Source organism: Triturus cristatus, chromosome 11 (genome assembly GCF_964204655.1).
Source record: "Triturus cristatus chromosome 11, aTriCri1.1, whole genome shotgun sequence".
NCBI classification, from domain to species: Eukaryota; Metazoa; Chordata; class Amphibia; order Caudata; family Salamandridae; genus Triturus; species Triturus cristatus.
Window position 1 is genome coordinate 313157477 of NC_140594.1, and position 15653 is coordinate 313173129.

At 46.6% G+C, this 15653-nt stretch overlaps 1 protein-coding gene across 2 annotated transcripts in view; it reads right to left on the minus strand.

The window, feature by feature from the left end:
• Nucleotides 1–15653, minus strand: part of MED13L (mediator complex subunit 13L) — a 964037-nt gene that overhangs the window by 193328 nt on the left and 755056 nt on the right. For both annotated transcript variants that reach the window (XM_085634904.1, XM_085634903.1), the window contains exon 16: nt 9434–9639. In XM_085634904.1, the coding sequence (XP_085491030.1) occupies nt 9434–9639 (206 nt within the window). The remainder of the gene's footprint in view (nt 1–9433; nt 9640–15653) is intronic.

Genomic DNA, 15653 nt, shown 5'->3' on the forward strand with positions numbered 1-15653 from the left:
GAGCTCCAAGGGCCATGAACGAAGAAAGTCATGCCTTGACAACCTACAGCTGATTGACTCAGGAAGCCCATCAAGTGAACAATCAAGGTAGGTCCCAAAAGCATGCGGCTGAAGAATTTTTCCTTAACATTACAACTCATGAAACTCTTAAATCAAAGGAATATGCCTAGATAATACCTAGTGTCCTAGAGAGAAGTGCCACAGCTCAGAGAAGCAAGTAATGACATTTAATGTGGTCTACTTCTTGATCTGACAAGTGGAAAAGTGTGGTCAATCCCACTGATAATTTGCAGACTCCAGGGATACAGTCTGTTAACTCACTGCCAACATGTAACAGAGACAATACCAAATTACGTAATATATACCTTATGGGAGCTATAACACCAGAGAATGGCAAAGAAATTCGGCAAATTTATAATCTGGCTAAACAGAACGCTCTGGTCATATCACAAGGTTGGGAATTTAATGTTGAGAACACAGCTTTTTAGCAGGACATTCACCTAATTACAAATGTAAGGATGATATGCCTTCCCAATACTCGCACAAAACAAATTCTGGTTGAGCTTCTACAAACAATGCCAAATTATCTGGCCGCCAATGATCTTAAACTAGGGAAATAAAAACTTAAGTGCCTTCCACAAACAATCGGTCGACAGATATGCATGTGATCCTATAAGAAAAGGGGAGATAGGGCAGATAGATGCGTTAAGGTCTAATTCTTGTTTGCAGGAAAATGAAGATAAGGCCTCCGCAAGAGCAATACCATCTCAATAAGGTATTGTAACAGAGCCTCCAGGAGAAAAGGCTACCTGTTATTCTGACCACAATATGAAAGGAGTTTCTTATCCCCGTACCTCATGACGCGCCAGTTCTCATATTTTGTTAAGAGTCTGGCAGCGTGTGGTTTTATAGAAAGGAGCAAGACACACTGATTAATCTGGAAATATTGTTTTCTAATTCCTGCAATCAAAATTTCAGCTCAAGCATTTCCAATGGTTTAATATCTGCATTGTTAAAAAAGTCTACAACCCTGTTCTAGGCCTGGGACCTCCATTTACCAACGGCAAAGTTGTCCACAGAAGGTGTACAGCTGGAAATGCCCAAAATAGGTGATAACTGTTGAGAAGCTCAGCTTCTGAGCTACTCTGGCTCTAATAATCGGCAAGGAATAAAGTCCCTCATAGTGGAGTCTTTTTGTCCCATCATGGTACGTATCAGATATTTGTCCATGCAATGAACAGGTCAGTAAAGCACAGCTGCTTCTCTGATTTGGATTTAATCCATTCAACTATGTAACATAAGAGGGCCACAAGGTACTACATTTTAAGACGTTGGCGGAGATGGGGAGCCCTATCTACCCTTTTTTCAGCATTCTTTAGCGATCCTCTGATTATTCCCTGTCCATACAAAGTTGTCTATGGTTCTCTAGAAATATTTGAGCACAGTGGTAGGGAGGACCCACGACAATGCCTGAAATAAGAACAAAATTATGGGCCATAATGTCATTTTATTAGCGGCCAATCTTTTGGATCACGAGAGGACCCTAATGCTGGTTTTGCAGATCATTGTGTATCTCCCTCTAGAATGGTATGAAGCCCTCACTGACCCAAACAAAGCAGAGGGAGTTTTGTAACTGAACATAATCCATTCCATATATCTACGACTAAATACAAATGTTTTGTGAGGCTTGGTCAGAAATGCTAATTTACCTAGTCAAAGGTCATTTTGGTAAACACAGTTGGGTGTTTTTAAGGGTTTAATGTATATTTTCTGCTTGATGAGAAATCTGTTTAGTATTCTCCCTACATCTATTCCGAAAAGAAAATGCTAGTGCTAGTCTTCCACCTAGAAGACTTGTGAAGATTTTGACATAAAGGTTAAGAAAATATATTAGTCTGTAAAAGGAACAACAAGTGTGATCTTTGTCCAGTTTATGGATTACTGTGACCACAGTTTTTCATGACTTTGTAGAATGTTTCGGAGTTAGAGAAAAAAGTGAACAATCTACTGAGGATGAACAAGTTACTTCCATTCGGTAACGCTCTTTCTGGTTGTATGTTGGAACAACGAGTTCCACAATAATGACTACCCTAACAACGAGGTAGCTACCACGACCATCTACACCACGATTTATTTTACCAAGCATTCTTTTACCACAATTTTTTGTGGTAAAGCCATGCACGGTAAAACAAATGCATACCAACTACTACCCCGATCCCCCCTTAACCCACTAAAAACTAACCCCAACCCCCACCCCCACCCCCTAAAAACAAACAACCCCCTATGAACTAATAACAACCCCTCCCACCCATCAAAACTATCCCCAAACCGCCCCACCCTGAAAACTAACCTCAAACCCCCACCCCTGAAAACTAACCCAATACCCCCTAAAAACCAACCCCAACCCGTCCACCCCCTGAAAACTAACCCCAACTCCTCCCACCCCCTGAAAACTAACCCCAACCCCTCACACCCCCTGAAAACTAACCCCAGCCCCTCACACCCCCTGAAAACTAACCCCAAACCTCACAGCCCCTAAAAACTAACCCCAACCCCCACCCCAAGTAAAACTAACCCCATAACCCATAAAGACTAACCCCACACCCCACAAAAACTAACCACAAACCCCTCTTACCTGTTCCTGTGCAACGCAAGCCGAACTCCACCCTGCCCAAACACTAGACCGATTCAGCCTTAACCATGCAGATGTGTGGTTAAGGCTGAGTCGTCTTTCGGGCAAGTCGTTGTTTGGCTTGCGTGACTCCGAAACTCTTTGTTCCGGAGTCATGGCAAAGGTCATTTCCCGCTCTTCCTGGTAGAGACACTATCTAGCTGCAGATTGCTCATTTTGAATATCCCCCAGCCATCAGACTGGATCTGGAAACTTTTTTCGTAGTACCTCTGCACTCTGGAAGGTGGATCCATTCAAATCTACACTGAGGCCATTCTACTCCGAAAGGGACATGCCGGGACTAAAAAGATGTCACTCACACGTGCTAACGTCAGTTGTTTTTTTAGACTGTCCTGGAGCCCCAAAAGTAAAGTGGTATATCAGTTTGCAGTTTCCCAGACTTGGGATCTTATTAAGAGGTAAAGTCTAATCACAGAATGGGGAGGATAGGTGAGGAATCTTCAGCTAGATAGGGTCTCAACCAGAAAAAGCATTACTAAAGGTAGGGAACTTGTTCTTCTGGTAGAGACTTTAAGCCGCACCTTTTGAATAGATACCAAAGCAGTACATATTTGAAGGTGGGACTGTGAAAGGTCTCAAACCAGAAAATCCTGCAGGACCAAGTGGGCAAAATGTCACTCTTGGCAAACCGGACCGTCAAGACAATAGCGTTTAGTGAATGTATGGCGGTATGCCCACGTAGCTGCCTGGCAGATGTCTAGGACCACGACTCCGTGTGCTAACACAATGGTAGCAGCTTTGGCTCTGGTGGAGTGGGTGCACAAACCTTCTGGAGGATGCTTATTCAATGCGTAGCAGATCGTAATGCAGAGCACGAACCAGCAGGAGATGGAACAACTCTGCACAGCCTTGTCTTTTTTCAATTTGAACCCGGCAAAGAGCTGATTGTCCACAGGGCGGTCTTTGGTGTGATCGATGTAGAAACAAAGAGCTCTTCTAGGGTCCAAGCGATGGAGTCTCTCTGGAAAGGTGGAGCACAGACCGCCAGCATGGCGATGGCAATGGTTTGACCGAAGTGGAACAGCGTCACAACTTTCGGAAGAAAGGCGGGTTTAGGAGCAGAACCAGCCCATTGGGGAAAAAGGTGGGGTATGGCGGATGAACACACAGAGCCTGAAGCTCACTCACAAGCGGTGCAGAGGTGATGGCAATCAAGAACGCCATTTTAATGGTGAGAAGCCGCAAAGGACAGCTGTGGAGCAGCTCAAAGAGAGTATACATTAAATAAGTAAGGAAAAGATGGAGGTCTTATTGGAGCATCACAAATGGAGAAGGGGGAAACATGTCGTAGTCCTTTAAGAAATCGCATCAATCACAACTGGTGATTTAAACAAGGAGGCCTGATCAGGCAACCCTAAGAAGGCAGAGGGGGCTGAAAGCTAACCATTAACTGTGCACAGGGAAAGGACTTGCCGGGCGAGGGACAGAACAAATAGCACAACATGACAGTTTAGCTTGCAGGGGGTCAACCTGGTGAGTGCAGCAACAAAACATGAATTTGTCCAAAAGACAGGGGATTATGATTTTCATTGAGGGATGCCTGCCTCCTAAGAAGACATCAACCACCTCTGGAGGAAGGTCGAAGGTGTTTAACTGTCGCTGCTCAATCTCCACACATGAAGGTAGAGGTTGAGATGGCCAAATGCAAAACCCAGCCCTGTTGCTGAGACAGAAGGTCCTCCCAGGGGAGGAGCCTAATCGGTGGACATAGGCTCAAGCCTAGGAGTTTTAAATACCATACTCTCTGCACCCAATCCTGAGCCGCTTCGTTGACTTAGACCCAGTCTGTCCTGAATTCTTGAGAACTCAGACCAGGAGTGGTATAGGCGGGAAGGCTTACAGGAGTCTTGAATTCGACTCAAAGCGGAACATGTCTCCGAGCAAGAGTCATCGTGAAATCTCCAACAAGCAGAAGTGCGAACACTGCATTCTTTGCAGTGGCACATAGATTGAGCCAAGGTTCTCCCCATTTGATGAAGAGACCATGCGCAGCTTAGGGGTGTCATTGTCACTCGTGAGCTGCTAGGAAAGGATGGCTGAGCTTGTCAACCCTGGCATTCAAAAGTCCTGCCAGGTAGTTCACCACCAGGAAGACTTCTTGGCAGTCAACCAATTTCCATAGTCACAAGGCCTTCTGGCATAATGTCAGTGACCCACCGAGCCCCGTTTGCTGCAGTACAATATGGCACTGCTGTCCATGTGTACCTGCACCAGCTTCCCTTTGCTGGATGGAAGGAAGAATAGGTGCCAAGCGGATAGCCCTCTGTTGCAGAAGATTGTTGGGGAGCGAGGACTTCTCAGGAGACCATAGGTCTCGGATCTGCACCGCTCCCAGATGGCAGCCACCATCCTAGAAGCGATGCAGCTGTCACCACTGTCAGCTCTGGGTGGAGAAGCCAGAGAGGATTATTGTCGACCAAATCTCAGTTCAGCAACCACCACTGCAGTTCCTTTGCAGTCTCCTCCGAAATCTGAACACAGTTGGTGAAGTCCCCTTTATGTTTGGCCCACAGGGACTTTAGATCCCACTGCAGTACACACATATGCCTCCTGGTGTGCTTGACCAGCAAACTGCAAGAGACCGTCAGTTTTAGCAGCCTCAGAGTCGACCTTACTGAAATCCAGGACCGAGGCTGAAAGATCAGGATTGTTACCTGTCCAAAATTGGTCCATTAAGGCAAGCGCTCGAGAAGGAGTCCGATGTAACTTTGGCGCGTTGCATGGTCCCAAAAGAAGACAAGAGGTTCCTTATAGTATGGAGGTGGCTGATGACTGCCTTTGGCACGTCTGCCCTCCAAAGTCAGTTGTTGAGGTAGGGGGAAGAATGGCACCCCTGACCTCCGACGGTGTGCTGCCACCTCTGCCATCACTTTTGTGAACATCCAAGGGACACTTGTGAGATTAAAGGAGAGTACATTGGCCTGATAATGCTCCTTTCCCACCACAAACTGCAGGTAATGCAGATGAGCTGGTAGGATGGGAATATGGAAATAGACGTTCATCAGATCAAACGCTTCCATCCAGTCTCCAGGGTTTATAGCAGACAAGATCTGGGCCAGGGTACACATTTTGAGCTACTCATACCGGAAAAAGGAACTGAGAGCGCACAGGTATAAAATAGGCAGAAGAACTCCGTCCTTCTCAGGCATCAGGAAGTAGCAAGCATAAGGGAAAGACAGACTTTGCAAATAATCTGAAGGAACTACCTAGCTAACTCGTACAGAAGCGGTTGATTCTTCCTCCCACCAAGTGGCTGTGACCATGGAAGAGTACACTATAGAGGTTTGGCAAGTGGCGGTGTCCTGGGGGTTCCCTGCTGGGTTCCTAACTGGGGAGGGACAGGCTGACAGTAAAGAATGCCTCCTTTAAAGCCATGAAAGGAATGCTGAAATTGTTGCTTGAGAGGCTGTTTAGAAAGGCACAGAGCATGAGCAGTAGACCTACTCTCCTTGAACCATTCAAGTGCATAATCATCCTTGTTCCTGAACAGGCGAATGCCATCAAACATCAGGGAGGACTGGGCATCACCCAACAAGTCAGTTGATCGAAGCCACGCATTGCGATCAACGACATCGGTGGTGTTCAAGCCACAACAAATTGTGAACTTGGCAGCATCACAACTATAATGGATAGCTTGTCACAGAACACGGTGAAGTTGTTCAGGAACACCTGCTAGGACTTGCTCCACCGAGTCCCAAAGGATAGGAGTGTAACAGCCCAAGAAATAGAGGCCTTAATTGTCCACAAGGCCAAACTAGCTGCACCACAAGGCCTTCAGGAGAAGGGTGCAGCGACAAAAAGGCAAGGTCACCTGGAGCAGGGTGATGGAGTCTGTCAATTTTCCGGTTATTAGGAGGGGCGGTACAACGCTTAGCCCAAGGCCCTAGTAGGGTGTCTGTCAAGGCCTCATTAAAAGGTAGGAGAGGCTCAGAAGCAGTCTGGCCAGTCTGCAGGACTTCCGCCAGGCTGTTTGTTTTAACCTCCATAATGGGGAGCTGGAGGTCAAGGACTTCAGCCTCCCTACTCATAACCATGACGTAGGATGCAGATTCTTCACCGGCCGGGCCAGGGGGAGAGAAAAGGGCTGACTCGGGGGAAGTCTCCATCCCACAAACATCTTGCAAGCCTTCATACTAACTGTCATCGGCATAGGGCTGAGCAAAATAATCACCCTGGTCATAATCATTCTAACAGTCTGTTCCAAGAAGAGAATGTAATGAGTATAAAGAGTGTTGCCTGCCTTGTGGTAAAGTGAGTTCAGAAACCTCAGGCAGACTTGGCTGTGATATCGGTCAAATTCAAACCAGCGCAGAAACTGCGCCAAAAGAGGACAATCGCGCTACCTCTTCAGGCGGCCAAGTCAGCATCAGCGTAGACTTTTGCGGGACCGGAGTGGGTTTGGGTGCCGGAGGCAGCATCAGCACTGGAGCTGAGGACAGCAGCTGCTCAGAGGGTCCAGCTGGATTTGAGAGCGAACCTGCGGGTTTCAGGTGGTAGGCCTCTAGGCTCTGTGGGCGCCACAGAGACTCCTGAGGGAGTTGGTAAAGTACCGAAGAGCCAGAGCATAACTAAGCGGAACTCTTTGATCTGGAATGCCTGAAGGCCCAAGAAACTTGGGTTGTGCCGGTACCAGCTGCGGAATAAACTAAGAAGTCAGACGATTTAGGAAGCAGGAACATGATTGTTGGCACCGCCAAGTGCTTCATCAGTGTGGTGGGAATAGCTCAAAGGAGCAGGACTCAGCTTCGACTTCCTATGCTTTGCCTGCTGACCTGAGTATTTGGATAGAGATTAAGACCAGCATCGAGAGTAGCTCTACCGACTCAAGGAACGGGAGCAGGACTGAGCAGAATCTGTACTGCGCAAAGCTCTGAACCCTGTACGAGAGGGGTTAAGAAGGACATTATTTCAATATACTATTGGCCTCCTTTACAACTATTTTAGCAGGCAATGGCAGAAGAGAAATATGTTTCAAATTACTCTGCACCACAAGGTCGGCTGAAGGCTTTTTCCTAAGCAGAATTAGTAGTGCCTGTTTGCAACTAGTAAGAACTACAGTTGAAGCTAAGGACCTGTATATATCAGAGAGCGCAGATGCTACTTCTTGTGCAGCTAAGAGAAGGATATGAGGTGGGTATGTATCAAGTGGAGAGCCAGATTTGGGTTGTAATAACGTTTTTTTTTATTGATTCCACCAAACGTAGGCAAAACTGAATTAAGGGTTCTAGTGGGTTAGAGTGTTCAAAGTGAGGCAAAGGATTTGGAGTTGCTGTATCTACAGTAGAAAAGTCAGTAAAGAGTTTTTAGTTGGTAGTAGCAAAAAGAAACATCTGGGCAACTGCAGTGACAACCTGACCTATTTTTGGGGATCACCGGTCGCAGACTGAAGTATGGGGCACGTGATCATGTAACAACCAATCATACATTTCTTAAAATTGCTTGCTGCTATGATCAGACTACAGCCATCACTAGATGGTGTGTGCCTCCTAGCATAAGTCTTTCAATGTTTTTCACCCAGGTTGTTCATACAATACAACATTGTTGTTTTGTGTCGATCAGATTAGGAATCGCAGAGTTGTGGAATAAAGTCTTCAGACCTAAATTCACAGCTCTAGCCTCCTGGTAGGATGCCTATTTCTGAGACCATGTTCATTGTATCTGAAGGTGATGTATGTGGGCCTCCCACCAGTGAGAAATCTGTAATTGTGTCTCACTGATGATCTAGGAGGCCCATAGTAGACTACTCCTACACATTTTAAAGTAGATATGTTTAATAACCAAAAACACATGTTTCCTCTGCTCTAGGTTTTAAGATGTCAAAAGGCCTGCTGAGACATTCTTATTGTGTTGACAAGAATCCAACATGACTAACCGTTGAATCAGAAACCTAGGCATCACACACTTAAGCCTCTGTATAGGTGAGGCAGTTATTTTTTAAAATACTGAAATATTTTTAACAAACTCTAGGTTCCCAAAAATCATAACTATGAATAGCAGGTGGGTTGCTCCTGGTGAAAATGATTATTCTACTTCAGCAAGGATTTAAACATTTATTTAGACATTAGAAATAAAACATATAGAATACAGACCTTGAGTTGATGGTCCAGGACAATACTCTCCGTGATGAACAGTAAATACATTGTTTATATCAAAATGTGGCAGCAGACAGACTCAGAAGCTGAAGCTTTCCACAAGTCTGTATGTGCGTAAATACTGTCAAGAAGGAAAACCAATTGAATAGATTGGGAGGGAGGCAAGAGCAAGTCATTTGCAGCACGTTCTGTAAATTGGGGGGGTTGGGGGGGTAATGATCAATTAGTAGTGCACTGCATGGGAAGTTAGGTAAATTGTTATGCGAGGCTAAGCCACCAGTAGATCAGATAAGCGTGTTACACAATGAAACATAGGTAGCGGTCCGGCAAGAGATAGACCAAGTAGTCACAGTGAGCTGTAATCAGGCCACACTGAAAGGGAACAGTCAGGTGGGAAATTAGCTGTCTTGAGGTTGGGGGATAGCAGGAGGATGCTGCAGAAAACTTGGGGATGGCTAATCAGACAGAGCATCAAGTGTACTGTAATGAGACATGCTGAGCTGGGGAGGAGTTTGGATTGGGGTTTGGTAAGGACAACCAGGAAGTCCCAGATTATGTGAAAGATTGACAAACGTGTGGCTCTTTATGTGCCTGTTTAGAGTTGATTGACCTGTAGCTCTGGCTGTATTAGAAGAAGACCTTTACTTACGTATAACCATCTCTGATGAAAGGTGCTGGAACAGCTATTGGAAGATGTTCAATTTTTGAAGGGATAGCCCATGGCGGTGGATACACACAATGGTCAGGAATCTTTAAAGGAGGGAGACACTGGCTTGGCAGCACCTTCAAGGGTGCAAACATAGAGGAGCCAATGAAAGGCTGCACTGTAGGAACCCTACGAACATAGGTCAAGTCCTGAAAAAAACAAAAAAATAAAGATAAAGAAAAGAGTACAAAAGCACCAGTCAAAACTCACACCAGAACCAATAAAAGGAGGCAATATTATTACAAAGTGCATGATGACAATGTTGAGTAGTGAAATTAAGCCACGCTGTTGTCTTTTCAAACAAATATTGTTTAATGAATGACTTAGAAGATATTCCTATCTAGGTCACAGAAACAAGTTCAGAAAACTATTTTATATCTGAAGCAGCTAAGAGTATCGGAATTGCAGGATGAGAATATTTCTCTGCAGTTGCCCCCTGGCAGCAACAATTATATGTATTAATTAACATTCATACTCGGGGAAACAGGTGACTATGCCTGCCACATACCTCTCACATTAAAGTATTTGTATAGCACCATTAAAGCTCAAATGCTCATATCTCGTTTTGAGTGTATCAAGCATATAAACTTTTCTCAGAATACCAAAAACAGCTCCAAGACAGTTCTGCAGTACATGTGCTATGAAATCATGTTCTATATGCATGAATATTGTGTGCATCATTATAGAAGAAAATTATCATATTTTCGTCCTCCAAGTATTAACTATATCATCAAGTAAGTAAAGCAGGGACCTCTGGGGTTATGTACCAAATATGTAAACCTAATCCAGACATATAATATGCAATTATAACAAAAGTACAGTAGAATATTAGCATCTGATTCTTATGTTATTTCTATATCAGTGGCATTTATATGCTCTCAAATATTAGTTAGTATAAGAACAAGTTACTTACCTTCGGTAACGCCTTAGCTGGTAGACACTATCTAGCGCAGGTTCCTTATCTTAAAATATTTTCCAGGCATTAGACTGGATGTAGAAATCTTTGGGCAGTACCCCTACTGGTAGTTGGTATCGTTCGGCTCTGCGTCGAGTGCACAATGCCTATATAGTAGCCACCCCAGCACACTGATGTAAGTTTCTTTTCTTTCTGTGCCAGTTAGCGCATATCCGGAGAGAGCTAACCCCAGTTATTATTTTACTGACTTTTTCCTCGACTTTTATTGAAGCCTTTTTTGAGATTTCATCTGCAGGTGTGTTAGAGATTTCTCCTAAGAAGCCAACAGGCTTCAAACCATGTGGTACCAGTTTCAGGCAGATATCAGTTTCAGACTGGATCCAGAAATTTCTGAGCAGCACCTCTGTGTGCCGGTAGGTGGCGTTTGGCTTTGCATCGACCGTTTCTGCACCAGAAGTGACTTGTAAAATGCTTATATAGGCGCCACCCGAGCTCGCTGATGTCAGTTTCTATTCTCGACTTTTCATGCCAGAAACACGGAGCCACAAAGAAAGCTGAGGCACTGGGGTGTCTTGCGAAGGCTTGTAGAAGGGTCACTCTATGAAATCAGCTTCCAGAACTTAAAGGACGGGCGGGTCGGTAAGAAATCTGTGTCTAAATTCAGTCTTTACCAGATAAGTCGTTACCGAAGGTAAGTAACTTGTTCATCTGATAGAGACTTCTAGCCGCAGATTCCTTAGCTTACCTTCTCAGAGGTGGGTCTGCGACACATTAAACCAAAAAAGTCCTGCAGGACTGAATGAGCAAAGTGACTGTCACGACAGACCTGACCATCCAGATTGTAGTATTTGGTAAACATGTGCAAAGATGCCAACGTTTCTGCCTGACAAATGTCCAGGACAGGGAGTGCACGAGCTAAAGCAGTGGTCACATCCTAGGCTCTGGTAGAATGAGCACATAAGACCTCAGGGGGTTGCTTTACGGCCTGTGAATAGCAGATCTTGATGCAGAGTACTATCCACAGTGAGATGGTCCTCTTCTGCATGGCCTTCCTTTCTTAGCACCAACACACCCCATAAAGAGTTGATCAGTGCCCATATCACAACCCTGCTGTCCCAGAGAAAGAACAAACAAAAGAACTTGGGATAAGGGCACAGAACAACGATATCCTTGAATGCACACCATGCCATGAACTTGTCTCAACGACGTATACTGTCTTGGTGGAGGGATGCCTAGCTGCCAGAAAAATAAAGCTGTCAACTGCCGCTGCTCAATCGCCAAGCATGAAGCCAGAGTGTTCACAGGTTTGGGTGCAGAACCCTTCCTTGCTGCTGCTGCAACAGTAGATCTCCCGAAAAGGTAGCCTGAACGGAGGACCAATGGTCATGCTCAGGAGTTCAGTTCGGGACACTGGACTCTCCGTGTCCAATCTAGAGCCACAAGAATGACTTGGGTTTGGTTGTTCGGGAGCAAGAACCACCTTGGAAATTCCAGCACGCATAACTGCAGATATTGAACGTTTTTGGCGGTGGCAAAAAGATCTAACCAAGGCTCTCCCCACTCTTGAAAGAGGCCTTGCACCACCTCCAGATGGAGATGCCATTTATGATAAGCTAGACATCGACAGCTGAGTTTATCTGCTCTGGCGTTCAGAGAGCCCACCAGGAGTAGAACCACCAGGAAAATGCCCCAACGTTCCGGCCATGTACAGAAGTGCAGAGCCTCTTGACAAAGGGTTCATGAACACACCCCACCCTGTTTGTTGCAGTACCACATAGTGGTGGTGGTGTCGGTGAACACCTCCACAAGCCCTCCCTCAGTCAAAGAAAGAAAGGCTTTCAATGCCAACTGGATACCCAGAGCACGAGCAAGTTGATGTAAAGCCCAAACTTCGCGGGAGACCAGAGTCCTCTGATCTCCCAGATGGCCGTCAAGCTCAGAAGTGACACATGGGAAACTGCTATAACAACGCGGGCTGAGCCATGCGTGCCATTTCCCTGCAAGCTAAACCATGCTTGCCTTAACCACGCATATGAATGAATCTGCATTTCTTAAGCGTGTGGTTACTCATAGGCATCCCAGCACTGCTAGCAGTGCAATCACAAATCCGAGCAGTATTAGGGAAACAGAAAGATTTTAATTTGTTTTCGAAAGGTCACATAATTGGCCTCAAGACGAATCTGGAGGGGAAGGCTGTTCCATAGTTTAGCCACATTTGTATGGTTAAGGCAGTCCGCGGTGTAGATGCTGGAATGTGCGGGCGGGAAGATGAAGGATCGGGAGAGGACATGGTCCGATAAGTGGGGCCGGGTTTTGGGGCATGGGGGTAGTTTTTGGGGGTAGGGTAGATTTTAGGGCTCAGGGGAGTCCGGGCTGCTTATAGGGCAGTTTTCAGGGGCAGGGGTCAGGTTTTAGGGCTCAGGGTGGGGGGCTGATGTCACAGTAGTTTTTAGGACTCAGCGCATGGCGGGAAGGGATAGTTTACAGGGCTGGGGTCAGTTTTAGGCCTCAGGGAGGGGGGATAGATCGGGGTAGTTTACAGCAGTAGGGGTCAGTTTTTAGGGCTTTGTCGCTGGGGTGGGGGTAGTTTTTAGGGCATAGGGGTAGTTTTTAGGGCACAGGCCAGGGGAAGAGAGTTTTCAGGGCAGGGGGTGGGGCAGGGTAATTTACAGGTGTAGGGAACCGTTTTTAGGGCTCAGGGGCTGGGGTTGTTTCTTAGGTAGTGGAGTCAATCTCTAGGGCTCAGGCGAGGAAAAGGGACAGTTTTCAGGGCCGGGGGTAGGGGTGTGATCCTTACCACACATGTCCCTTTACCACTCATGTCTTTACCACAAAATTACGTGGTCATGGTTGAGACTGCGTGGTTCAGGCATGCGTTTTACCATCATACAACCATGACATCTGTCACTACAGTCAGTTCTGGTTGGGGAGAGAAGAGGGGTCTGCCACTGACCCAATCGCTGTTTGTCAGCCAGGTCTTTTTGTAATTCACTGCGAGATCCTAAGTCTGAAATTCCCCCGATGTTATGCTCACTGGAATGTCAGGTTCCATTGCAAAGCTCTCATATGCCAACTTATTTGCATCACAAGAAGAATGCAGGAGGCCATAAGGTCCAACAGCCTCAGAGTCAGACTCACCGAAATATAGGCTGAAACATCCGTATCATAGACTGAAAATATGGGAGGATAAGTTCAAAACTGCACTGTGCCAGAAAGGCCCCGATGAAAGGGAGCTAGTTAGGACTTCAGCATGTTGATAGTCAGCCGCAGTGAATACAGGTCTGCAAGTGGGAGACAGCTGACTGGGGCCTGCCCACTTTAAGGAGACAATCAAGGTCGGGTAAGACTGGAACTCCTGACTGCCACAGATCTGCTGCAACCACCATCACTTTTGTGAACATGTGAGGGTCGCTGGTTAGGCCAAAGAGGAACACAGCAAACTGAAAGTGCTCTTGGCCCTCTGTTAATCACAAGTAGCGCCTGTAGTTAGGAAGGATGGAGATGTGGAAATATGGATCCTGAACGTCACACGCTACCATCCATTCCTCGGGGAATAAAGAACCAGAGCCAAGGAGTGCAACTTGGAACTCTCCTTTTTCAGGAAGAAGATGGGACAGTGCAGGTCAAGGTTATGAAGAAAGCCTATGTCGTTTTTGGGCTCCAGAAAGTAACATGAACAGCAAACATGACCTGTTTCTTATGCTGGCACCCTCATTATGGCTCCCAAGGCCAAACAAGCCAAAACTTTTTGATGGAGCAAGTGACGATCCTCTGTCAGCCGGTCATAAATGGGTGGAGGGGTTATCAGAAAGGGGATGAGTAGCTCCTCTGGATGATTTGCAAAACCCAATTGTCTGTTGTTCTAGACTTCCAGCGAGAAAGGTGATGGCGAATTCTGGCCCCCAATGGTTGCCCGTGCTGGTACAAGGGCAAACTAAAAGGGTTTGGGGGATGCCAGGGTGGGTGGTGTAATGACCTGACCTCTGGCTGGTGGTCCCACATGATCTGTGGAAACCGCATCCGAGGCCATGAAAAAGCTAGGAAGTCTGCTGGCCTTGGTGGCTGGGCAGGAAAGAACACTGCTGGTAGCCCCTACCGTAGCCAAGGAAGGAGCAAAAGGTGGAGTGGGGTTGGCGAGGGGCCGTAGACCGACCTAAGAAGCTGGCAGTAGCTTTGCTCTCCATAAGGCATTCCAGCGCGGAGTCCGCCTTCTCACAAAGAGGGGAAATACATCAAAGGGCATGACCATGAGAGAAGCTACAACAACCCCCAAGAAGACAGTGGTTCTCAGCCAGGCATGGTGTCTCAGTGCCACAGACTATGAAATTACTCTGCCCAGTAGATCAGTTGTGTCAAGTCCATATCTAATGGTGAACTTTACTGCATTGCACCAGTCAGCAATGGCTTGGGAGAGTATAGCTCAGGCCTCCTCGGAGGCCTTAGGCAAGCCTTGCGCAACCGAATCTGACAGTGTTGATATCAGCCCAAAGGGCACGCAGTATTAGGCTGGCAGAAAAAAAATCCTCTTACCGAAGGTATCCGGGCTTTTAGATTCCCAATCCGGTGGAGTGGTAGTGAATGTGCCAGGATTGATCCTGGAAGTGGAGGCTTGGACCACCATGCTCTCCAGGGTGCTTAGCTGGGTTAATAAACTAGGGTTCCCAGGAGAGGGGTGAAGCCAGCGGGCATTTATCCTGTGCTTAGGCGCCCCTGTGCAGGGCTTGGACCAGGCCCCAAGGAGGACATCTGTAAGGGCTTCATTTAATGGGAGTAATGGTTCAAAAGGGGGCGACTCTTGGCTGAAGCACCTTTGTCAATACATTTGTCTTGACTGTCACTGTGGGCAACTGAAGGAACGAGGCCTAGCTGCTCTCCCCACCACCAGTGGAATGATGCACCCTTCTCTGTAGTTACAGTAGGGAGAAAGACCAGGCCACTGTCTGGTGAGATGCAAAACCAGTGGCATCCGGCAGCTCATTGTACCAGTTGTCTTGTGTGTCATCAAGCAGATGGTAGTAACCATAAGGGTCCTCTGACCCTTCCCAATCGTCACCAGTTCCAGGTCTGTCAAAGGAAAAGGGCACTGCCTACGGCTCAGAAGGCATGGTACCAGTCAGCATTGAACCATACCCATCCTGCTCTGTGTCAGAGTAGGGTATGTTGAAGGGGCCTGCGCTGTCACGGGGTGTCAGCAACGCTGGGAACAACGTCACTGCAGCATCCATTGAGGAAGGTCGCGATCTTGCG